The sequence below is a fragment of the Scardinius erythrophthalmus genome (assembly GCF_964197995.2).
Source record: "Scardinius erythrophthalmus genome assembly, chromosome: 5".
NCBI classification, from domain to species: domain Eukaryota; kingdom Metazoa; phylum Chordata; class Actinopteri; order Cypriniformes; family Leuciscidae; genus Scardinius; species Scardinius erythrophthalmus.
The window spans coordinates 40,937,682-40,965,391 of NC_138225.1; the positions used below are offsets into that span (position 1 = coordinate 40,937,682).

Below are 27,710 nucleotides of genomic sequence, written 5' to 3' on the forward strand. Positions count from 1 at the left end.
GTGGTTTAACAAAATGTTTCTATCATGTATTTTGATATTCACCCACTTTCAGTTAGAATGTCAGAAAGTAGCTCATGCACGGAATGTTGATAGATTTTGACAGTTTGACAAGGTTTTGTCAGTTTTGTGAAAAGATTGTTGGTTCAGTTGACTGGTTATAACAACACTACCAACTATGCCATCTTCAGTTAACTTCCATTGAGTTCCTGGGGTATTAAAAGTAAGTACAAAATACTTTTTCTCTTGTGCTTGTGAATTGGTGGGGAATAGTAGCAGTAGCTAATGTAAGATTGGTGTTTTTAGCAGGCTAGCTATCTAGCAGGCTAGCTAGCTTGCAGGTTAAACAGTGTAACAGTAACTGCTACAGTGCAGTCAGGGCTCTCAAGTGTCACGTGACAGTCCCTCAATTCGGTCTTTTGTCACGCCCTCTCGCCACACATTGTATTTCTACCAGAAAGACTCGGGCTTGCAATCCGAGGGTCCGGATCTGCATATCCTGCCTGAAGATGAAGGCAGGGGCGCAGCCGACACTCTGCAAGGTATAGAAAGGGACCATCCTGGTGGTGGTGGGGTGGATGGAGGGAAGAGACCATCCTGGTGGTGTTGGGGGGGATGGACGAAATACCCATCTTGGTGGTGGAGGGGAGGATGGAGGTGAATTGAAGCGTCAGCATCTGTGAACTCAGACGTGTGTAAGTACCAATCTTTTTATACCACAAGAATAGGAATATGATTGGATAGATGAGAAGGTAATAAGTGACGTAACAATTGAGTCTTCCCGGCAGAACTTATGCTAGAGCTTCATTTCTCACGCAGAAAAACTATTTATAATATATTTAATATGCCGCAGCACCCAAAATGTCTCTGACCGCGCCACCGAAAACTCCTTTTCCTCGATTTACTGAAGCCTATAATGTAAAACGCATTTTGCAGCTGCACAGCTAGCACAGTGAGTGTCTGGCTTACTCATTGGCTGTGCTGCGGCAACTGCACATCCAATGGCACGGGCGCCTGGCCTTAGCCCATATTTGTCCCCGAAAAACGCCATTTTAGCAGGTTTAAACTACTGAAGCGACAACTTGCCAGGTTACTATAGTGCGGCCGGCTACGCAATACTCCTTCCCTACTCTCGAAGTGACTCTTTCGAACGGTCACTTCGTATTGCGTAGCTATACGCAGTGGGGACGCCAGGACCCCTGAGCTCACAGATAAAGCCAGAACCCAAGTATATAGTCAAGTCAAGTCAAGTCAAGTCAACTTTATTTATATAGCGCTTTTCACAATACAGATTGTATCAAAGCAGCTTCACAGTATTAAATAAAATAGTACATCAGTGTTTGTTTCTGGTGTAAAACATCCACGTTTGGTAATGCAGATCAATAGCACTGGTGAATCGATTAATCAATTTAAGTATCCCCAACTGAGCAAGCCAAAGGCAACAGTGGCAAGGAACCGAAAAACTCCATCAGGTGACCTAATGGAGAAAAAAAAAAACCTTGGGAGAACCCAGGCTCAGTCGGGGGCCAGTTCTCCTCTGGCGTTTATGAAGTAGAGACCGGATTTAACTGTAAGATTAAAATATTATATGAATGCCTGGCTGAAGAGATGCGTCTTTAATCTAGTTTTAAACTGGGAGAGCGAATCTGAGCAACGAACAGTATCAGGAAGGCTATTCCAGAGTTTTGGTGCTAAATGTGAAAATGCTCTCCCTCCTTTGGTGGATCTGGATATCCTAGGTATGACCAGAAGCCTCGAATTTAGTGATCTTAAAGAGCGCGATGGATTATAGGGCGATAGAAGATCCGTTAAATAAACTGGAGCTAAGCCGTTTAGGGCTTTATAAGTCAGTAGCAATACCTTGTAATTAATACGGAACTTTATAGGTAACCAATGTAGTGATGATAAAATTGGTGTTATATGGTCAAACTTTCTTGATCTAGTAAGAACTCTAGCGGCGGCATTTTGGACTAACTGTAGCTTGTTTATTGAGGATGCAGGACAACCAGCTAATAAAGCATTACAGTAATCTAGTCTCGAGGTCATGAATGCATGAACTAGCTTTTCTGCATCAGAAACAGATAGCATGTTACGTAATTTAGCAATATTTCTAAGGTGAAAAAAGGCTGTTTTTGTAACATATGAAATATGATTTTCAAAAGACAAGTTACAATCTAATATAACACCCAGGTCTTTTACTGTAGAGGATAAAGTAACAGGACACCCTACTATGTTAAAGTTGTATTGTAAGAGGTTTTGTGGGCGGTTTTTTGAACCGATAAGTATTACCTCTGTCTTATCTGGATTTAATAAAAGAAAATTGTGCGTCATCCAATCTTTTATATCTTTAACACACTCTGTCAATTTGGATAATTTAGCGTTTTCATCCGGCCGTGATGAAATATATAGTTGAGTGTCATCAGCATAACAATGGAAACTAATTCCATGTTTCCTTATAATATTTCCAAGTGGCAGCATATATATTGAGAATAATAGAGGGCCTAACACAGATCCTTGCGGCACTCCATAGTTTACTGGAGTTATGATCGATTTTTCTCCGTTTAAATAGACAAAATGGTAGCGGTCAGATAGGTATGATCTGAACCAGCTTAATGCTTGTCCTTGAACACCGGTATAGTTTTGTAGCCGATCTAAGAGTATTGTGTGATCTATAGTATCGAACGCAGCACTAAGATCAAGTAAGACTAGTATTGAGATACAGCCTTGGTCAGAAGCTAAGAGTAAATCATTTGTGATTTTAACGAGCGCAGTTTCAGTGCTATGATGCGGCCTGAACCCAGACTGAAACTTTTCATAGGTGTCATTTTCTTGCAAGAAAGAGCCCAGTTGGGCAGACACAACTTTTTCTAATATTTTGGACATAAAAGGAAGATTTGAAATGGGTCTATAATTTGCTAGGTTATTTGGGTCTAATTGTGGTTTCTTAATGAGAGGTTTTATAACTGCCAATTTAAATGTTCTTGGAACATGACCTAAAGATAAAGACGAGTTAATAATATTGAGGAGAGGCTCTTCCACTATAGGTAACACTTCTTTCAATAGTTTAGTTGGTATGGGATCTAGTAAACATGTTGTTGTTTTAGAGGAAATGATACGTTTATTTAACTCTTTTTGTTCTATAGTTGTTAAGCACTGTAATTGTTCTTGCGGGGTGATAATCGAGGCTGAATTATAAGGCGCGATTGAAGATTGAACGTTTACAATTGTGGATCTGATGTTTTCTATTTTCTCAGTGAAAAAATTCATGAAATCATTACTACTAAACTGTAACGGAATATTTTGTTCAGGTGACGCTTGTTTATTTGTTAGTCTAGCCACGGTGTTAAATAAGAACCTAGGATTGTTTTGGTTATTTTCTATTAGTTTGCGGAGATGCTCAGCCCTGGCCGCTTTTAGGGCCTTTTTATAGCGTGACGTACTGTCTTTCCAAGCGATTCTAAAAACCTCTAAATTAGTTTGTTTCCATTTACGCTCTAAATTACGGGTTTCTCTCTTTAGAACACGAGTAGTATTGTTGTACCATGGTGCTTTAATTTTCTTTAGACTTTAGACTTTTTCTTTAGACTTTTTTAGTCTCATAGGTGCAACAATATCCCATTTTCCAGAGAGAACGGTGCTCATAGTGCTGGTTAGTTCATCTAGTTCATCTGTTTGTTTAGGTTCAGGCAGCAGCTGAGACAGATCCGATAAGCAATTTGAAAAATTATCTATGGTGGATGGAAGGATTGTTCTGCCTAATCGATAACGCGGCGCAGCATGATATATTACCGGGGTACGTAATATGCAAGTTACCATGTAATGGTCAGTTACATCATCACTTTGCGGAATGATATCTATATCGGTTGGATCGGTTCCATGTGATATAATTAAATCGAGTGTATGATTAAAACGATGAGTTGGTCCGGTAACGTTTTGCTTAACCCCAAAGGAGTTTAATAAGTCTATAAACGCAGCCCCTAACGTATCATTTTGATTATCTACGTGTATGTTAAAATCTCCAATAATTAATATTTTATCGACATTGACTAATAGATCTGAGAGAAAATTTGCAAATTCTTTTAGGAAATCAGCGTAAGGCCCTGGTGGTCTATATACGGTAGCCAAGGCTAAAGATAATAGGGATGTTTTTCTATCATCTAAGAGCGTAACATTTAGTACAAGTACTTCAAATGAAATAAACTTATAACCCGTTTTCTGAGTAACATTGAGAATATCTCTATAGATAGTTGCAATACCGCCGCCACGACCAATCAGACGGGGCTCGTGCTTATAGGAGTATCCTGATGGAGTAGACTCATTTAGACCGAAATAATCATTTGGTTTAAGCCAGGTTTCAGTAAGGCAAAGTACATCTATGCTATTATCTGTGACTATTTCATTTACAATAACTGCCTTAGGTGTGAGTGATCTAATGTTTAAGAGACCTAGCTTTAGAAATTGTTTTTGTTTACTAATAGCAACATTTTCTGTTTTAATAACAATTAGATTTTTCCTAGATCCTGCAGTAGATTTATTATTTGATCGCACTAAACGAGGAATAGACACAGTTTCTATGCAATGTTCTACACTAGTATTTATATCAGTTAATTTGGTGCAGCAGAGACTATGATTTGGACTTTTGGTTACTAGTCAAAAGGTATTTAACATTTTGGAGATGTTATCTGACAGAAGATCCGATCCGAATCTGTTTGGGTGTAAGCCATCAGCACGGTATAGCCTAGGACGCTCCCAAAACAGATTCCAATTATTTACAAAGAGCAGTTTCTGCTCATTGCACCATGACGTTAACCATTCATTTAGCGCGAATAATCTACTAAACTTGTCATGTCCTAGACCTAGACGGTATGTGGGAAGCGGTCCTGACACAATGATCGTTATATCAGGCGATGTGCTGCGTACCGTATCGATCAGATTCCTGAAGTCTTTCTTCAGAACTTCCGTCTGGCGCAGCCTGATGTCGTTCACTCCCGCGTGCAATACCAAAGTTCCGACGCGTTCGTTATCGTTCAGAATCTCGGGAACGCAAGCAGCGATTTCAGAAACACGAGCACCAGGAAAGCAGTGACTGTGCACCTTATTTTTACCTGATGTAGCATGGACGTGCCGAACAATGGAATCACCGATGATCACAGCATCGCGTTCTGTTTCGCGAAGAGGGGAGAAGCGGTTTTGTGTGGATAACTCGAAAACCGGGAGGGTCGGAGAGGGTCTTGGTCTAGACCTGACTCGCGTCTTCCGCTGCGGAAATATCCAGGCTTCGTGGTGGCGTGTTGGAGCCGGAGTGAACGAGACCATGGCTGATCGCGACCTTGGCGCTCGGGACCGATGTTGAGGAACGCACGGAGTAGACGAGGTCGGAGTCAGCGGGTTGGTAACATTAATCTCTGATTTGTGAGCATCAGCGCGTGATGTTTCAAGAGCCAAACGCCGGTCTCTCAGCTCGGCCTGTCTCACTAAAAGGTCGTGGATCTGTTTCTCAACAGCTTCCAGCTCAGACTGTACCGCGTGCAACTCAAATGTGTCCTCACCTGCACCAAAAGGTAGACTACTTGCATCTGATATATTCGCCATTTTAACAGATGGACAGTAAGTTAGCAACGACACTACCAGTGATGCTATCAATTAATACTAATTTCTGACAAGCGGCTTAGATATAATCCGTCTTTTAAGTGGTACGGGTGTAGAGTAGACGCACAATAGGTGAAAAATGTTTGTAAGTGAGTGTTGAGAAGACGCGTTCAGCCGTGATCCCCGGGAGTAACCTATAAGAGTATCCAGCGTTGAATCACTAACAGGCTTGAGACACGTCTGCTCAACAGTCCGCGTTGTAACTATGAGGTTTGAGCAGTAGTGCTTCTCAGTGAGGAAAAGTAGAAAATGTTTGTTGTAAGTAAGTTTAAAGAGTAAAATCAAGAATTATAAATCAAATCGATAGAGCTCCAAAGACAACAACGCGTTCAGACGCGACGCATGCGCATTCGACAAATTTACCCATATATAATGAACAGATCGGACATCGTCGGGTCTAGTAATATAATATAAATATATATATATATATATATATATATATATATATATATATATATATATATATATATGTCAGTAACTAAACCAACATAGACCAATCGGGTCTATCAGTATAGGGAAAATACAACCGGCCAAAGGCGGGTTTTATAATAAAATGTATATAAATATAACTGGCCAAAGGCGGGTTTTATAATAAATGTATATGTGATTATGCACAGTGACATAATTTGTAGACAAGACCAGACACTGTCGAGCCTTAACCCTCTGGGGTCTAAGGTAGTTTTGGGGTCCTTGAGATGTTCTGACATGCCCTGACATTTGTGCTTTTTTCAGTTGCTTATAAACATATTAATGGCAAAAAAAATTACACACTATTTAGCACAAACAGGGCTACCATAATATGTGAGCAACAAGAATGTACATGTCTGCATTTTTGAGAGAATAATGTTTATGCATGGTTATTGAAAAAACTAAAAACTAAAGTTTCTGAAATAAGGCCATAAAACACATTCTAAATATGTGCCAATAAGACTTTTGTCTAATGGATGTCATCACCTAGTGTTTTGTCTTCAAAATGATGTGAAAATCACCCTGCCTTATCATTCACATAACACAATACATTGATTTGAATTTTGCAAAGCACTTTCTGTTTGGAAAGGCTATATGCGGAGTGGGCGTCAACGATCATGCATATTTAGTGGTTCACACCTTAGGAGACAATGGGGCCTGCATACTTAATTAGCCATTCATTCAGGTGAGTCACTGAGCCACAAGAATGCAAGAGCAACAGTTGGAAGCATCTCAATTCTTTTTTATTTTTCCACATATTGTGCTTGCAATTTGGCCTATAATATCCAAGGAAAACATGTCTAATAACTGTGCAGTTAATTCTCATACTGTATTTTCAGTTTTGGAATATTTATCCTCTCCCCAAATTTGTCACTAATAAAACACAATAAAAATATTTAAAGAAAAGGCTTATATTTACCTTTTAATAGTTTGTTTACATCTACCTTGTAAATATATATTTTTTATTAAAAAAGTTACAATTACAACAACAATTCAAGTGTAATCTTTCTTTGTAAAAACTAAAGTATACATTTTATCATACATATTTCAAAGTTAAGGATTTGATTTATTATTTGATTACTTTATTTTTGACAAAACATACTATATTTAACATGAGCAAATATTGGCAAACAAAAGCTTATTTGAGGTGGCAGATATTTTACAGTAAAAATGTATAATCTATCCAAAACTAATCAACGAAATGTTGTCTTTCATATGTCTGTAACATAGGTCTTTCATTTTTATTATAAGAAATATAAATGTTAATTTGCAGTTTAATACGTTGCTTATACAAATAGCCTACATTTTATTTCAACATATTTCAGTCGATTTTTACTCAGTATAGTAATACAGTTTGCTAAAATGAAACATTCATTCACACAGAGACGCAATTTAAATTTAAACTGTCTTTTTGCGAGCTGTGATAAACAGCGCGCATCTCTGCGGCTGCCGTTCATTCATGCACAGAAACGCGATTAACTTGAGAAGGAAAAAAAACTTACTACATATTCGGATCCTCTCTCCTGCAATACCCGCACGCTGAGGTAGATTCTCCATTATTATTATTCCTTACAGCGCTGCCAGATGGTGTAAACAGTAGGCTACAATGATATGATTAAACTTGTGTTTTCTCGAGCTGATATGGGGGGCGTTCACAGGTTTGCTTGGATTGCCTCAGTAATTTGCGTTTGAATAGCACGCGCTCTCCGTGGGCAGAGTCACATTACATTTGAATTAGCTCTAATGAGCTCGACTGGAATCGCTCTCTTTTAATACAGATTTCACAAGATGAGAATATTTGTTTTTTATATAAATTACCTCATTTAAAAGAATAGAATTCAAGCTTCATGCCTGTGTGTCTGTATGCCTGTTTGACTGAGTATTCGCTGAGTTACAGTTCATTTTCGGACGCGTTTCAGAATGGTCTTCACTGACAGAGAGAAGGCAGAACTCGCATCACATTTATTTTTCTTTATTTGGCAAAAAGCACAACACTTTGTTTTTATTGTGAGTATACACAAAAATAATACACATTTAACAGAATCGATTGATGTATGAAACTTGCTTGTAATATCAAAGTCCACAGAGCAAAATTAATTTCTTTTGAACTGAACTGAAAAAAAGCGAGCTGGTATCGCCGGCGATACCGTCGACCCCAGGGGGTTAATAATACTGAAAATACCTTCGCCTGCAGGGAAGGTATCTCCATATTATAAAATTTCATAAATGTGGAAGGCAAGGACCAGTCGGCCGCCTCACAAATATCCTGAATGGGAAAACCAGAGGACCAAGCCCAAGACGAGGCCATGCCTCTAGTCGAATGAGCCTTGATACCTATAGGGCAAACCTGACCCACTGAGGTATATGCCATAGATATGGCATCCACTATCCATCTAGACAGTCTTTACTTAGTGACTGGATAACCCTTAGATCGGTCACCAAAGCAGACAAAGAGCTGTTCTGATTGTCTAAAAGATGCAGAACTCTCCAGATAGATTCTCAGTGCTCTGACAGGGAAGAGTAGATTAGCTTCCCCATCCTCAGCAGAAGGGGGAACCTGTGCTCTAAACGGCGTTGAGAGCACTTTGGGTACATAGCTATGTCTGGGTTTGAGGATGACCCTGGAGTCATCCAACCCAAACTCCAAACATGAAGGGCTCACGGAGAGGTCCTGCAGATCTCCCACTCGCTTGATAGATGCCAGTGCCAGCAGGAGAGCAGTCTTTAGCGAGAGAGGTCTAAGATCAACTGACTGGAGCGGTTCAAAAGGTGGACTTTTCAGGGCCCCAAGGACCGTGGAGAGGTCCCAAGATGGCACGGATGGAGGTCTGGAGGGGTTCAACTAGCTCCTTTTAGAAACCATACCACCAGGTTGTTTCTTCCTAGTGATTGGCCAGCCACCGGAGCATGATGAGCAGCAATGGCTGCCACATATACTTTGAGTGTGGACGGGGAACGGCCCGCGTCCACCAGCTCCTGTAGGAAGGAGAGTATCACAGATACCTCACATGACCCTGGATCAAAGAGTTTTTTCGAGTACCAGCTGGAAAACCCTGACCACTTTAGAGCATAAAGGTGCCTGGTAGACGGGGCCCTAGCCTCAGTGATAGTGTTTAAGACCTTCTCAGGAAGGTCCCTGGGTACCCGTTTAGGGGCCAGACATGGAGGGCCCATAAGTCGGGTCGCAGATACCATATAGTCCCATTGGCCTGTGTGAGGAGGTCTTTCCTCAGCCGAACAGGCCAGGGGACTCTGTCCGATAACTAAACCAGCTCTGGAAACCACGGCCTGGATTCCCAGAGGGGGGCCACTAGGAGGACTGGGCATCCACTCTCCCTGACCTGTTAGATGACCTGGGAGGGATCATTGAAACGGGGGGAAACGCATAAAGGGGGCGGCTGGGTCAGAGATGGGCCAGCGCATCCCTGTTCTTCGAGAAGAACTCTGCGCAGTGGGTGTTGGTTCTCGAGGTGAAAAGGTCGACTTCGGCCTCGCCGAACACACTTCGTATCAGACTGACTGTCTGTGAGTTCAGGGTCCACTCGCCTAGGGGAGTGTTGCCCCGTGAGAGCATATCCGCACCCAGATTCTGAATGCCAGGGATATGCGCTGCCCTCAGAGAACTCAGATTGGTCTGTGCCTACAAGAGGAGGTCTCTCGCTATGGCGTACAGGTTGCCCGACCTGATGCCGCCCTGGCGATTTATGTAGGCCACCACTGACATGTTGTCTGTGCGGACTAAGATGTGGTGACCTTTGAAGTTTGACAGAAATGCTTTGAGGGCCAAACAAACTGCTTTCATTTCCAGACAGTTGATATGTAATCTCTGCTTCGTGCTCGACCAGAGGCCGGAGGCAGGCTTGCCCTCGTGGAGCGCACGCTCTCGTGTAAGCCGCACTGTCACAGTTATAGAGTCGATAACTGTGCCCAGAAAGACCGCACTCTGGCTGGGGGTCAGTTTGCTCTGGTTACATTGATTTTGAGATCCAGACATTTCAAATGGCCGAGAATAAAATCCCTGTGTGACAGTAGCTCGGTTCTCGACAGGGCCAGCACCAGCCAGTCGTCGAGATAATTTAGCATGCGCACTCCCTGATGTCTCAGGGGAGAAAGCGCTGCATCCATGCACTTCGTGAATGTACGGGGTGCTAGGGATAGACCGAATGGCAGAACGGTGTATTGATAAGCCTGACCCTCGAAGGCGAATTTCAAGAATGGCCTGTGACGAGGGTTATCTGAATGTGAAAGTATGCCTCTTTTAGATCCACCGTAAAAAAACAATCCCCTGGGCGAACTTGCACGAGGATTTGTTTGGTAGTTAACATTTTGAAAGACCGTCTCATGAGAGCCTTGTTTAAAAGTCTCAAATCTAGTATGGGTCTGAGACCGCCGTTTTTTTTCAGGACTAGAAAATAGTGGCTGTAGAAACCCGAGTGTTTTAGCACGGGGGGGACTAGCTCTATCGCCCCTTCTGCTAACAGATTCTGTATTTCGGCACGAAGCACGTGACCCGCGTTGCTTCTCACCTAAGTCTGGACAACCGCCTGAAACTTTGGGGGTCTGCGAGCGAATTGGAACGAGTAGCCTTGCTTTATTGTGTTTATGACCCAACTCAACACATCGGGGATGGCTTGCCAGGCCAATGCCCGTATGGGGCGGGGCCGGCATGAACTTGTTCACTTTGGTGAAAAGATTCAGTGCAGCCGAGATTCGAACTCGGGTCTCTGGCGCGAGAGTCTCAGAATCCACCACTGACAGGGGGGGATTGACAGAGAAGAACTCTTATAGTACTTAGAATGGCGGCTTGTTCTTGCAGTGAGAGAGTCATCAACTCCCACCGTGCAAGGATAGCTTGAGGCAACACACACTGCGAGCTAACTATCAGGCTGGTATTTGGAAAAGATGTTTAGAAAAGGACCCACAAATGCCAAGCCCTGTTGGCAGAGGATGGAAGATGGAGACAGAGGAGGAAGGTGAACAGTTGGTGCTGCACTGGATGGAAGGCCAGCCAGCACCTGAAGCTGTCCTGGATCTACTCGCCTGCAACTGCACAAAATTGTTTTCACTCCCATGATGTATGTGTCTTGCAAATAGCCTGAGGTGCACAGACATGTGTAAACTGACATAATGTGAAAACCAGGTGACCTGTGTAGAAAGTTCAGATGAAGACGAGGACGACATGGAAAATGATGATGATTAGATAATAAAATAATGGACATCAACATGCAAACCAGTCTTTGATTAACTATATATTCACTTTACAACCTGTTTCTTTATTGACTTTTACAACTAATAGGTCTCCATCCTATTTGTCCATTCTATTCACTCTATTCTATTTTGAAGTTTAAGGCTCTAATTTAAGGCTCTCACAAATAAATAGTATGGGTATATTATACATTTTCTCATCAGAGTGCCTTGAGTATTGAAGTTGTTGAGTTTTGTGTCCGTGGTGTTCTTTCATGCCACAGGGATAAAAGAAAGCATACAGTTTAGGCGGAAATTGTGAAAAAATGTGTTATTCCTGGTTTAAAGAAGAAATGTGACCTCTGTGTTTGTCAGACAGATTCAGTACCGGGCTTAAATGAAAGCCTAAAAGGTCCCCTTTCCAACGATATCAAGCACCATATTATACAATATTGACAATATCCCTAGCATGAGCCTAAACCAGATATACACCAGATTTCAAAAACGGAATTTATTTTAGGGGGTTAGTAACTTCATAAGCTGAAAAAAGTGATTTTGCTACCACCCCTGCACTGCTATCGTGATTTTTCTAATACTAGGGGTGTATACCTTGCCAAAAAACAATGATAGCATTTGTCCCCCCGTTGATACCGATCAACCCCCCTGGCTCATGGAATATTTTACACTCTCCTGACTTCAATCTCCCCTTCTTTTTACAGACATGCGCCAGACTGGGGGCAGTCCTGTCCCAGGAGGTGGAGGGAGAGGAGCGGCCAGTGCTGTATCTCAGTCGCATTCTCTCAAGGAGAGAGACGGGGTGTAGCACAATTGAGAAGGAATGTTTAGCTATCCATTGGGCCGTTCTCACCCTGCTGTATTATATCATGGGATGGGAAATCACTCTCTGTTCGGACCACACGCCTCTACAGTAGCTCCACCACATGAAAGATACCAACGTGTATCTGGTATTACAGCCCTTTGAATTCAAGGTGGTCCAAAGGTCCAACGGATACCTCCAGATACCAACTGGGGCACAGATGGCTGTGGTGGACTTCCTCTCCAGAAAGGGGGTGTGTGGCGAGGGAGTCTTCAATGGTGAAGCGAGTCAGGAGACAAGCAGTGCGGTCAAGTGCAAAGCAACTAACACCTGTGTCTGATTGCAGTGATTGCCATGGAGAGAATAAAGGCCGACAGCTTGATAGGCCACAGGGAGAGACCAGTGGACTCAGGAATGCACACACTTGTGCGCTTGAAAGCGGAACTTCTGAAGAAAGTGATTTATTGTAAGGAAGCGCATGTTGCACTGTTGTTTTTGGATTCTGTTTGATTACGCACTAGTGCAGTGTTAATAAAGAGGACCAGAGTCCACCTTAAGCAGACCCTGACTTCTCATTTCAAAGACCTTTTACAATGAGCAATAGTAGTAATGCTTTAATTAGCATGACCCAGTAATTTATAAATAAACATAGTAAAAGTTTAATTTATGATGGCTTAAATGTTGAGGAAACTTGTCTGGTGGTTTACCAACCTTTGCTCTCTGGCGGAATACTGTTGCACCAAGCTTGCATGCTGTGGAAGTGACGCTTGAGTGCTCTGTTTGATTGGACTCACACCACACCTGTAAACCAGACTACATGACAAAGAACAACATTTTTATTATGTCACTGGAACTTTATTTATATTGCATGTTACCAGAACAGGCTCCAGCATCCCCACAACCATATATTGGACAAGCGGTTCGGAGAATGGATGAATGGATATTACAAGTTCAGATTGGAATAGAGTCATTTCAATTTATCGAAAAAGACAACCGGTAAAACCTGCCAGTGAAACCAGAGGCTCTAAGGGCGGGCGTACACGGTGCGAGTTCGGACACTCGGGAGGTCGTGAGATATTGCACACGTTGCAGCTGGTACACGGCACGACTGTCCTGCACGTATATATACAGGTATAGCCCCATCGACGTGGTTGTGTATGATTTGGCAATAGGGGACAGCTGGTGAAAATCGGGCTGTCTCCCCGAATTTTTTAAACATGTTTAAAAATTATCGGGAGGTCGGGAGGTGCTTGTAATGCCTAGTTCACACTACACAACTTTAAACGTTGGCAGATCGCTCTGCTGTTCAGACAGGGCTGGACTGGGACAAAAAATCGGCCCGGGCATTTTGGCCCAGACCGGCCCACTATGATTATAAACACCACCCATCTTTGCACGCCCTTAATTATATGCATACCAACTCCTATTCATTAAAACCACTAATGCCATGTAATGAGTATAGGAACAAGTGAGAGTTGCAGATGAGATAAGTAAAAATTTGACATTTATTAATACAGTTGAACTATACTCCACAGTGGTGAATCCTAAAACAAGCTATAAGCTGCATTGGCATACAAGTGTTTCTTACAGGATTTTTGGTAAAACTGTGGTGGGTGGACCTCGGTCCTTCTAGGGGGGTTGGGGGGCATGCCCCCCCGTGAGAAAATTTTGTGCATTTTAATGTTAAATTCATCAATCTGGTGCACTTTGAGAGTTCAAATTTAAAATCTCCAACCCATATTCAGTGTGCAAATTAAACAAAGAAAAATTCAAACCTCTTTTAGTTACAGTGTCTATTTACATTACACCTAGCCTACTACATAATAATAGTTATAATATTAATCCAATGACAGTAATAGCCATATTTTGTAAAACAAATGCACTAAAAAATAAAGGAAACTTTCATAAATAGTTTTGTACCAATTTCTATACTTGAAAGAGATAAGCACATGATCTTTTATTTTGACGCAAACTGCATCAAGCTTTTATTTTGGCGGAAAACATGGTTTACAAACGCCTCTCATTAAACTTCTAGTGAATTGCGGTAATCGTCAACTATGCAGATGTGGAAATAATCTGTAACTGGGTAATATGAGTTCCTACACTCATGACATGGCCAAAGTGTTTTGAAAGTAGTTCTGCTTACCGCGGACTCTACACTCTCTCATCTCTCTCCTGATCCTCCTCACTATCCTCATCATCACAGGAGCTGATGAAGGTCAGAAAACATATATTTTGACACAGTTTACAGTGTCTGCTTTAAGGGTGCTGTTCTCCTTTTTTCACGCTATTTCTCTGCACATTCCTTGCGTTTCTTCTCCATCTCGCTGACTATTTTGACAGATACACACTGACACATAACAAATCGATTTGCCCCGCTCAGTGAAACACCAACTGAGAATGATTGTGCCCTAGTTATTGGCGATTCTATTACACGGAACGTAAAAATAGAGACACCAACCACCATAGTCGCATGTTTGCCGGGAGCCAGAGCGCCTGACATCAAAGCAAATTTAAAAGTGCTGGCTAATGCTAATCGTAAATTCTCTAAGATCATTATTCATGTCGGCACTAATGATGTTCGACTCCGCCAGTCGGAGATCACCAAAATTAATATTAAAGAGGTGTGTGAACTTGCAAGTACGATGTCAAGGACTGTAATTTGCTCTGGCACCCTTCCTATTCGCAGGAGTGATGAGATAGTTAGTAGATTATGTTCGCTTAACGGTTGGCTGTCTCGGTGGTGTCCGCTTAATAATATAGAATTCATAGACAATTGGAAAAGTTTTTGGGGCAAACCTGACCTGTTGAAAAGAGATGGTATTCATCCCTCCTGGGATGGTGCTGCTCTTCTCTCTAGTAATATGGCTCATAGTCTTAGAGCTCAAACATGACAATCTGGGGCTCAGGTCAGGAAGCAGACAGACTGGCTTAACCGACTGTCTGCTAGCGGCCTCGCGTCACCAAGGTCAGATAAATCCCATCACATAGAGCCTCTTTCACCTAGCTATCATCATATAGAGACTGTGTCTGTTCCCCGAATTTGGAAATCCAAAAAACGTTTAAACCCAACTAAGGTTAAAAATTTAATTGATGTTCAACAAATAAAAAACAGCTATAATACAGATGAGCAAATGCTAAAGCTTGGGTTGCTGAATATTCGATCACTTACTTCAAAAGCACTCGTTGTTAACGATATGATTTCAGATAATAACCTAGATGTGCTGTGTTTGACAGAAACCTGACTAAAACCAAAGGATTACATTACTTTAAATGAATCAACCCCGCAAGATTACTGTTATAAACATGAGCCTCGTCTGAAACGCAAAGGGGGTGGTGTTGCTGTAATCTATAGTAATAGTTTCAAAACCACTAAGAAATCAAGTTTTAAATATAATTCTTTTGAAGCATTGGTGCTTAATGTAAAAATATATAGTGTAAACGATAAATCACGTTTGAGATTTGTGCTGGCTACTGTATACAGGCCACCAGGGCACCATACAGACTTTATCAAAGAATTTGCGGACTTTCTATCAGAATTAATATTGACTGCAGATAAAGTACTAATTGTTGGTGATTTTAATATACACATCGATAATGAAAAAGATGCATTGGGATTGGCATTTAAAGACATTGTAAATTCAATTGGAGTTAGACAACACGTGTCAGGACCTACTCATCGTCGTAATCATACTCTAGATCTAATATTATCACACGGAATAGATGTGGATGCCGTTGAAATTCTGCGGCAGAGCGATGACATCTCAGATCATTATCTAGTCTCGTGTAATTTGCATTTAGCCAAGGCTGCAAAGCCGACTCCGTGTTTCAAATATGTGAGACCTATCACTTCTGCTACTAAAGATTGCTTTATTAATAATCTTCCTAATCAGTTTCATCATCTCAGCATCTCATATAGCTTAGAAGAACTAGATATTACAACAGAAACGTTTAACTCTCTCTTTTCCAGCACTTTAGACACAGTTGCTCCGTTGCGCTTAAAGAAGATTAAAGAAAATAGTCCAACGCCGTGGTACAACGAGCACACTCGGGCCCTTAAGAGAGCAGCCAGAAAAATGGAGCGCAACTGGAAGAAAACAAAACTAGAGGTATTTCACATTTCATGGAAAGAGAGCTCAATTACTTACAGAGAGGCTTTAAAAGCTGCTAGATCTGCTTATTTTTCAACCCTATTAGAAGAAAATAAACATAATCCTAGGTATTTATTTGAAACGGTGGCTAAACTAACGAAAAATAAAGCTTCAAGCACCGAAGTTTCCAAGCAACACAGCAGTAATGACTTTATGAACTTCTTCACTTATAAGATTGATAATATCAGGGACAAAATTATAACTATGCAACCGTCTACTACAGTATCGCATCAGGCAGTGCATTGTAGTCTCCCTGAGGAAAAATTTGATTCATTCGTTGCTATAGGAGAGGAAGAATTTACTAAACTCATTAAATCATCTAAATCTACAACATGTATGTTAGACCCTATACCGACTAAGCTACTGAAAGAAATACTTCCAGAGGTCATAGATCCTCTTGTTAATATCATTAATTCGTCTTTGTCTCTAGGATACGTACCAAAAAACTTTAAGCTGGCTATGATTAAACCGCTTGTTAAAAAAACGCAACTTGATCCTTCAGAATTAGTCAATTACAGGCCGATCTCGAATCTACCTTTTCTGTCAAAGATATTAGAAAAGGCAGTATCCTCACAACTGTGTTCCTTTCTTGAAAGAAATGATATCTGCGAGGATTTCCAGTCCGGATTTAGACCGTACCATAGTACCGAAACAGCTCTCGTTAGAGTCACAAATGATTTGCACTTATCATCCGATCGTGGTTGTATCTCTCTATTAGTGTTACTCGATCTTAGTGCTGCATTTGACACCATCGACCACAACGTTCTTTTAAATAGATTAGAACATTATGTTGGCATTATGGGAAATGCACTAGCATGGTTTAAATCATACTTATCTGACCGTTATCAGTTTGTAGCAGTAAATGATGAGATGTCTCATCGATCACAAGTTCAGTATGGCGTACCACAAGGCTCAGTACTAGGACCGCTGCTGTTCACTCTGTACATGCTACCCTTAGGAGATATCATTAGGAAACATGGCATTAGCTTTCACTGTTATGCCGATGATACTCAGCTCTATATTTCTTCAAAACCTAACGAAACTTATCAATTCACAAAATTAACGGAATGCATAGCGGATATAAAAAATTGGATGACTTGTAATTTCCAACTTCTAAATTCTGAAAAAACAGAGTTTCTAATTATTGGACAAAAAACTTCCTCACGTAATAACCTAGAATACTGTCTAACACTTGATGGCTGCTCTGTTAAGTCTTCGTCGTCGGTTAGGAACCTGGGTGTGCTCTTTGATACCCATCTTTCATTTGAAAGTCACGTGTCTAGTATCTGTAAAACTGCATTTTTCCATCTTAAAAATATATCTAAATTACGTCATATGCTCTCATTGACAAATGCGGAACAATTAGTTCATGCGTTCATGACCTCAAGGCTAGATTATTGTAATGCTCTACTAGGTGGTTGCCCTGCACGCTTAATAAACAAACTACAGCTGGTTCAAAACGCAGCAGCTCGAGTTCTTACCAGAACCAGGAAGTATGACCATATTAGCCCAGTTCTGTCAAAACTGCATTGGCTCCCTATTAAACATCGCATAAATTTTAAAATATTGCTTATTACTTACAAAGCACTGAATGGTTTAGCTCCGCAGTACTTGAGCGAGCTCTTAACGCATTATAGTCCGTCACGTCTATTACGATCTCAAAATTCCGGCCAGTTGATTATACCTAGAATATCAAAATCGACTGCTGGCGGTAGATCCTTTTCCTATTTAGCACCAAAACTCTGGAACAGTCTTCCTACCATTGTCCGGGAAGCAGACACACTCTGTCAGTTCAAAGCCAGAATAAAGACACATCTCTTTGACCTAGCTTTCACATAATACATTATAGACTTCTATAATTTAATGTTATGCTGCATAGATTAGGTCAGCCGGAACCGGGAACACTTCCCAAAAATCCTGATGTACTCGTTACATCATGAGAAGAATGGCATCTACGCTAATTTTAGTGTCTGTGTTTATCCCAAGGTTTTTCCTGCAGCCTGCCGGATCCAGGCCGTATCCAGATCTGACGAAGGACCTTCACCTGGACCGATGACAACGCAGTGCTGAAGTGCCAACTAGTCTCTCCCTATGGAAGATCCCTCTATCACTCTACAGATAAGGCGTTGTCGGGAAAATTCGTCTCGCGGTCCTACCCCAAAGCAACAAATAAAATAAAATTCCTTATCAAAATTTATAAGGAAAGACAAGTATTTTGTTTAGGCTTGGCTTGTAGGGAATTCCAAACCTGCGTATATTCTAACGCACATAACTATAGAACCCATTCTAAATGCTCATGTGAACGCCATCAGCGTTTCTCACAGGTTCACGTTTAAAGTCTGTGTAGAGAGAATGGTGTCGTCTTAGCGGCCCCTAATTTAATAACAAATGATCATTGCGACGGAACCAAATCAATTAAAACTAACTTTAGATGGAAATAACTTAACTCTGCTGTAAAGCCGAAACAATCTCTGTTACCTTAAATTATACGCTTATCTCTGTGAAGCTGCTTTGAGACAATCTACATTGTTAGAAGCGCTATATAAATGAAGATGACTTGACTTGACTTGACTTGACACTGCTGCACGCTCGCTCGCTTGTTTAAAGTTGTGATTGGGCCAGCCCAGTGTCAATCAAGAAAAGAACCAATGGGCCGCTGATCTACGTGTTTCATGGGCTGGTCTGTCAGAAAAAAAAAAAAAAAACTAACACTGACTTTTTTTGACCAATGCATTACACCGGCACAAACCCAGCGCCGCCAATTAAGCAAAACAAAACAAAACGAATGGGCCGCCGATGTACAAATTTTATGGGCTGTTAAAAAAAAAAAAAATAATAATAATAATAATAAAAATTATGTATGAGTATGAGATGTATCGGCGTATTCGGCGTATCGGTGTATGTATGTATTGGGGGAGATGACGACAGCCTTCACGCGGCCTCCTCCGTGATGTAGCGACAATGCCTGACATGCGGTCACATGCTGTTCCAATTAGTAATTCCTTGTTTCCAAACACATCCTTCGTTGTCTTTTTAGACAACGGCTCTGTCCACGGCGTCACTAAGTCTGCTTGGACATGTCAAAATGGCACTTTGGGGCTCCCCAGAGGGACATTTTTAGTCACAAAAGGAAACCTGTTCTGGACAATCTCCTCTAAAACCCCCATTTCAGCATGGACTTCCTGTGACTTTTACAGCCTCGTGACATTCCACACACACACACACACACACACTCGTGGACTTTCAACCAAAAACCCACCACGAGATGCAACTGAAGCACATTTCCATATATGGACTTCCACATAGTAAAATTTCATTTTACCATTCATTACAAATTTATAACAGAGGTGTGACTTGCTAGAGTAAAATCTTTAATTCTGAAGGTTCATGAAAGAAGTTCCTCAATAGTGTCTTGTGGTAACCCTACCTCAGACCATAAAACCTTACAACCCAGGAAAACTAACATTCCAGCGAGTCACGTCCCAAACGCACCACACACACACGTCCAGATTTTCCATTGACTTACCCACATAGGACATTACCAAAATGTTGATATGTATTCCTATGTTCCTCAAGTGTCTTCACATGCCATAACGGAAATACTGACCATTTCATTGTGTGTTTAATCAAACTTTATTTGTGTGTAATTATGCATATAAATGTAACATTATGTTTCCCCAATCTTTACCTGTCATAATGGATATCTATGCAATCCTCTCCATCTCACGGAGACGAATCTTGACTGCAAAGTACAATAATATGCATTTGTTCCAGGAAATATCATATTTCTAAGTATGAATCCTTTCCCTCATGAAACATATGGTAAAAGGGGGCGTGTTTTTCTTCACACAAAGAAGACGTCTTCCCGCTACAGATCAGAAGTTTTGATTCGCTCTGTCACAAAACAAGGCGTAAACAGATTGTCTGTTAAAAGGAAGAGACCCCCACTCTTCACTCTCTTCTCTCATCGATCCCGCTGATCTCTCCTCTTCTCTCTTCGATCGCTCTGACCTCCTCCTCTCCTCCCTGGCAACGCTTCTCCAGGAACCTCTGGGAAGGCTTTGGGCCTTCTCCTCGGACCAACACATGTTCGAGTAGCTGCCTTGCCTTTGCAACTAAGCTCATCCGTGCCTTTCCCCTCAAAAGGGGAAATGATCTAACTTTCTCGGTAACTTAAATTCAAGTAAGCCTTTACATCGTCTTGCGAAACGACCCAGAAGACGAAGCCAGACGCAAACCAGCCGGACACGCGCGCCTCTTCTACAGCCTCACCAGAAAGAGCGCAGAATTCTGCAAGTAGGCCTATATTGAGTTGATAAAAGCTGTTTTCCGGGTGTCTATCTCTTAGGTCTGTGAATTAAGTTACCCTTCTTCCTCTTCTCTTTTTTTTTCCCTTTTTCTTTCTTTCATTTCATTCTGATCACTTATGTTATTGTTTGGTTATATGTTGTTTGTTTATTGTTTACATTTTTACGTACGTTTATATTCGTAGCTCATATAATCTCTAGTTTTGCATTTATTAAAATTCATAAATACTTTTCACTGCCTCTGTGTTTGAAAAATCCACCTTATAAGTCAATGAATCTAAAAAGATCTAAGCGATATAGATATTAGACTACATCCAGTAGTTTTAATTAATAAACTCAGGAAGTTGGATGTCCGTGGCCAGGACATGAAACTCTCCTGAAGTTTGTGAATACCTCTTTTTGACTGTAATGATTTTACATTTGTTTCGATGGACGAATCAAATGTTGGTCAGATAGTTATAGAACAAGGTAATCTCGATAATTGATAAAATAAATGTACATGCGACTTATGAATTATGACCATGAGTCATAAATATTAATATTCCCAAGATTCCCCATATTCTTGAGCTAATTCATATTTACCCAGAGTCGTAAACGCTACAGTGAGTAGCAAGAAATGGTGCAAGACCAGCTTGCGAAACTAATGTCGCCAACCAGTCATCATCTAGCTGGCAGACCGAGGTGCAAGAGACCGAAGGGACATGGTGCGTCCATGTCAGGACGAGTGACCATCCCGACCATCGAGTACCAAGGTCTGTCGGTGTTCCAACTTAATGTAGAGGGCCTTACCACTGCCAAAATGGAAGTCATCTACCATCTCGCTGACTCCCACAAAGTAGCAGCCGTCCTCCTCCAGGAGACACACCGTGACCGTGATAACATCCTCAAACTGCTCGGTTTCCAGCTTGCTGGGTCTACCCACAGCAAACAGCATGGACTTGCAACCTTTGTAAGGAACAACCTTAGTTGGACAGCCACTGGCCAATCTCCACCAGGCTCGAGTATCGAATGGCTGTCCACTAAGGTGCAGACCACAACGGTTGTTAATGTCTACAAGCCCCCACCATCAATGCTGACCATGGCATCACTTCCACCGGCACCTGCACCCGCCATCTATGCAGGGGACTTTAACTGCCAACACATAGACTGGGGTTACAGTCATACTACACCAAATGGAGAGACATTAAGCCAATGGGCCTCCAGTGCCAATGCGTTGCTGCTGTTCGACCCCAAAGAACCTCCAAGCTTCTTTTCAGCACGCTGGAACACCCACACCAACCAGGACTTGGCTTTCGCTGTGTGGCACACGGCTCAAAAGCCAGAGAGACGTGTCCTGGATAGGTTCCCACGCTCACACCACCGACCGTCCATCATAAAGGTCCCATCCCTGGTGCAGCCAGTTGCAGGGAAACCCGTCAGGAGATGGAACTTTCGTAAGGCAAATTGGCATTCACTGAGGAGACAGAAAAGACATCATCCTGTCTCCCAGACCCAGACAATGCCGACGTGGACGCTGGGTATGCAGCCTACTGCAGAGTACTCCTTGGGGCAGCAAGGAAAACCATCCCCCGTGGCTTTAACACAAACTACATCCTGGGCTGGGATGGAGAATGCAGCCACCTCCTGCATGTCCACCAGCAGGCAAGCTCCAGGGAGGAAGTTGAAGAATCTGCAACAGTACTTCTGCAGAAGCTAGATGCCACCCGAAGGTCAAGGTGGACAGAAGTAGTTCAGTCAATTGACTTCACCCACTCCAGCCGTAAGGCGTGGCGGACAATAAACCAGCTGACAGGTAGAACACCATCGACCTCCCGGTGCCCAATAACAGCAAATGCCATCGCATCCCAGCTCCTTAAGAACAGCTGTTTCCCTGATGCTGATAAGAACTTTGCCCGCACAACATCACACCAGGTGACTTCCCTGTGTAGAGCAGCTAGTGTGGACGCCAACTTGTCAGGGGAATTTACAACAGCTGAACTCCAGACTGCCTTGAGTAAGACCAAACAAGGGAAAGCACCAGGCCATGATTACATCCACCCTGAGTTTGTGATTCACCAGAGTGTAAGAACATCTGTATGGCTCTGCTCATTCTACTCGACATGCCTTCGGAGGTCCAAGCTCCCGAAGATATGGCGCCGCGCTGCTGTCATAGCCCTTCCAAAACCAAACAAGCCTGCTGAAGACCCCAAATCCTACCGACCCATCTCACTGCTCTGCGTCCCATTCAAAACCCTGGAGAGGCTGATCTATAATCGTATCGAGCCAATAGTGGACCCTCAACTCCCACGGGAACAAGCTGGCTTCCGGCGCGGTCGGTCAACGGTTGACCAGGTGACACTGCTCACCCAAGACATTGAGGACAGCTTTCAGGAAAAACAGAAGGCTGGAGTAGTGTTGCTTGATCTCACAGCCGCTTATGATACCGTCTGGCACCGCGGACTCCACCTAAAGCTACTAAAGATCATTCCCGACCGGCACATGGTGAAGTTCATCATTGAGATGGTGACGAACCGCAGCTTCACCTTAAAGACCAGTGACGGTCAATGCAGCAGGCTTAGAAGGCTGAGGAATGGTGTTCCGCAGGGTTCTGTCCTCGCACCGATGTTATTCAACATCTACATCCACGACTTACCGGAAACAACATCCCGGAAATATGGTTACGCTGACGACCTGGCCATTATGATGAGACGACAAACATGGGAGCAGATGCAGGCCAGCCTAAACCAGGACATGGACACCTTGGCAGCCTACCTGCGTGAGTGGCGTTTACAGCTCAGCATCGGCAAGACAGTTGCAGCAGCTTACCACCTGAACAACAGTGAGGCCAGACGGGAACTGGACATATTCGTTAATAACAAGCGCCTTGAGTTCCAGCAAGCCCCACGGTACCTTGGCGTACGCCTGGATAGATCTCTAACATTCAAACAACACCTTGAAGAAGTGACGGCCAAAGTGTCATCAAGGGTCGCAATAATTCGACGTCTCGCTGGTACTAGCTGGGGTGCAACTGCCAAGGTGCTTCGAATATCAACAGTAGCTCTCGTCTTCTCCACAGCTGAATACTGTGCCCCAGCCTGGTGCAGAAGCCCACACGCCAGGAAAGTCGACACTGCCATAAACACCGCCCTTCGGACTATGACTGGCTGCCTGAAATCTACCCCTGTCTACCATCTGCCAACACTAGCGGGAATTGCCCCGGCCGGCCTCCGACGAGAGGCTGCTACCCTCGCTCTTGCAAGGAAAGCCCAAAGATACAACTGGCATATCCTGCACAATACCACCACAACAGCACTGCCTCCTCATAGACTGAAGTCCCGCCACCCGTACAACAAGGCGGCACAAGACCTGCTCAAGTCCATCCCTGAGGACCTGTCTACAGAGGCATGGCTCGCGGCAGCCTGGAAGCAGGAGTGGGAGTCAGCAGGGCCCTCACGAATCCACCGTTACATCTATGACCCTGGAGGCGGTCTTGAAGGAGAGGATCTGCCACGCCAGCAATGGACTCTGCTAAACCGCCTGCGAACTGGGGTTGGACGTTACAAAGCATCGATGAGGAAGTGGGGCCTGGAGGACAGAGCAGTGTGTGAGTGTGGGGAGCCAGAGCAGACCGCTGAGCACATAATCACCATCTGTCCACTGTATAAACCACCCTCGGAGGCCGGCCTCTTCGACGTGGGACCTGAGATGAGAACGTGGCTGAGTTCTACTGAGCTGGACATTTGATGACGACACACGAAAGAAGAAGATGTATCGGCCCAAAAAGCACGTCGGCCCACCGGGAAAATGCCCGATGTATGCCCGATGGTCAGTCCAGCCCTGTGTTCAGACTACATGAATTGCTCTGGAGTCTTGAAGTCGTTGTGGTGTTCACACTATGTGACACTAGGTACGTAAATCTTCTGCAACAGGGGGTTACACACTACACGAGCTGACAACAACTCTTGGCGCATTCCAATGGCGAATGGACGGCAGGACAAAATATATATATATATATACAGTATATTAGGGGTCATGGCCGCATTAACAATAGGGCTAGGCGGGGCTAAAGCCCCGGGGCCCGAGCAAGGAGGGGGCCCGTGATTGGCTGTGGAGCAGATTGACTAGTACTAGCCATCTGATTGCCAAAGCCTTACCACATCCCCAACAAATTAGCCCTGTTATTTAGTGGCGCTTTGCCGTATTTTCCATGCATCATCATGGAATCATTATCATTAATATTATAGTGAACGTTCGCAAAGACCCGCCTCATTTAGTTACTGTGTGACAAGCCAGGCCGCTCTCACGAGTCATGCACATCATGTTCTCACTCACGCAGTGAAAAATACATCGCGGGGAAAAGACGTTACACTGAGTGACTGCGCGCCGACATACAAGAGAGAGCTCAGAGCAGCTTACTGTTGATATGAAACAAAGTCTCAACTTTCAAATATTGTCATTTAAGTAATTTAAACAATACCGTTTTTCAAGTTCAAGTCCACCGACATTAATCTACTGACTGCTTTGTTGTCGGACAAAATTGCGTATTCGGCAATATAATATACACTGCTCAAAAAAATAAAGGGAACACTTAAACAACACAATGCAACTCCAAGTCAATCACACTTATGTGAAATCAAACTGTCCACTTAGGAAGCAACACTGATTGACAATCAATTTCAAATGCTGTTGTGCAAATGGAATAGACAACAGGTGGAAATTATAGGCAATTAGCAAGACACCCCCAATAAAGGAGTGGTTCTGCAGGTGGTGACCACAGACCACTTCTCAGTTCCTATGCTTCCTGGCTGATGTTTTGGTCACTTTTGAATGCTGGCGGTGCTTTCACTCTAGTGGTAGCATGAGACGGAGTCTACAACCCACACAAGTGGCTCAGGTAGTGCAGCTCATCCAGGATGGCACATCAATGCGCGATAATATATCCGGTAGAAATATGTCAATTTTGCTGCGCCATCATGATGTAAGTTTATAATTTAAATGCGTTTTTAAGCATTGTGGTTTAGATACAAATTATTTTAAACTGCTCAGGCACAGTAAGCAGCGGGAGAGAATTCATTTTATAAATGCTCGTTTTGAGACCATGGTGAACTTGAGAGGTTTTGCACAGCGCACTTGAGTTCCGACCCTGAGGTCTTAAAGTGACAGAAGCTGCAAATAAAGCTGCTGTCGCCATTTGTGTCAATAATGTTAATCAAACATCAGAAAGAAAGTAATTTACTGCCCTTGATTTATTTTTGTAAAATAAATAAGAATGAATGTTGAATTTATAGTGAAAACTATGTATTGTATATTTGATTACTTTATACAATATAATATTATTCAGTGCTTTAAGTTTTAGGTCGATTTCTTATGTGCCTTTGTTCTATTGTTATTTGTGACTCTTGTCATCAGTAAGCTTGAGATTCCTTTCTTAAGCTACTATTATTTTTTGTGATATTGAAATTGGTCACAAGAATTATGAAATTTTAGTGGCATTAAATTTTGATATGATAAAATTCTTATTAAAAGTAATATAACTTGACTATGAAGTGTATCATAGATAGATAAAATGACTCGTATAATGATATAACATTTAGCTCTCTCTCTCTGTAGTTGGTGACCTAAAGTGGTGGGGGGGCCCTACAGTAACTCATAGCCCCGGGGCCCAGTGAGCTCTTAATCCGGCCCTGTAGGGGTGTGACGGTTATAGTTGAACACCATCATTAGAACTCTATAACCGCACAAAAACGTGTTATTAAAATATTTTTTACAAATATTTTCTATCATAGAGAATGTTTAAATACTAATTAAAAACAATTGTTGACAGTCTGTGTTATTATTGGTCTACGTCGTTTCCAACTGTATTTGATTCTTTGCAAAGTACCCCCTGACCGACCGCTAAACATTTGAGATAGAAATAAAAGCTATGACTATGATATAGTGATGTGCCATCATTATGAGATTTATTAAACAAATGAAAAACATTTCCAATAATAAACATTAGCAATAAACATTTGCAATAATAAACAACGTATCATTACCGATAACTGATCGTGCAGTTTAATTACCCCTTGACTGGCCCCAAACATGTTTGATAAAAGAAACATATACAGTGTGTATATATGATGTGTATTACATTTTAGCTCAAAACCAATTGTAATAAAAGATAGGATCATAAGATGCGCAATATATTGGGTTTATACCACTTAATGAAGTTTTGTTTTGTAAATCGTGAGACATGATTTTTACCACTTCATTAAGTTTTGCTTTGTAGAAAGCATTTCTTTAAAGCGAATTTCGTTTTGTACAAATTGTATCTTAATTTTAATAAATGTTTCATCAACCAATTGCATGTATTTAATAAATAAAAGCAAATAGGCAATATAATAACCGATGAGTTTTGTCATTTGACTCACGTCATAACCGTCACACCAATTCTGAAACCGGCACACCCCTAATATATATATATATATATATACACACACACACACACACACACACACACACACATATATACAAACATATATATATATATATTGTTTGCGCAATGATATGTTTAGAACCCCGAAAAAAAAAAAAAAAAAAAACAGAATATGGGTGAAAGGATGGATAAGCAGACGCGGGCAGCAGGGATTGTCTGTCAGAGAGAGTTGGAAGTGAGTAAAACATTATAATGAAAAAGCAGCTGCCTGTTGTGGTTTGGCAACGATGGTTACTAATACAAAGGGCTTTTGTAATGTCATAACAAGCTGGGCCCGGTTCCTCGATAACGCTCACTCTTAGCGCGCTAAGAAGACTCAAAAGATATATCTTACCAAAGTTGTTTATGTTCCTAAGTGTGTTCCCCGAACTATACCTTAGAAAGCTGCTTAAGATATACCTTCTTACGTGCGACGTTACCGGGTGCTGTCCGTGGGGATGGTGCTGAATTGGTTGATATCGATGGCTCGAGAATCAATTATTCTCTCGTGCAGGGGCTGTTTATGTGAGAAAGCGGTGTTCTTTATAAAAGAAGCACTTCAGAAATAGTTGAAATTGCATTTATTAGGACTCATGGGATATTATAAAAAATAATCCAAACTATAATAGCCTATAATAGCCTAGCCTACATATTTTTAAATTGTATCATATATTGCTGCCATAATAACCATTTCAAATTTG

The 27,710-nt window shown here is 42.1% G+C and overlaps 1 protein-coding gene across 6 annotated transcripts in view; it reads right to left on the bottom strand.

Moving 5' to 3' along the window:
- Positions 1 to 27,710, bottom strand: part of LOC308691628 (integrin alpha-X-like) — a 334,173-nt gene that overhangs the window by 37,529 nt on the left and 268,934 nt on the right. For all 6 annotated transcript variants that reach the window (XM_081367037.1, XM_081367038.1, XM_081367036.1 and 3 more), the window contains one exon: positions 12,827 to 12,928. In XM_081367037.1, coding sequence (XP_081223163.1) covers positions 12,827 to 12,928 — 102 coding nt within the window. The remainder of the gene's footprint in view (positions 1 to 12,826; positions 12,929 to 27,710) is intronic.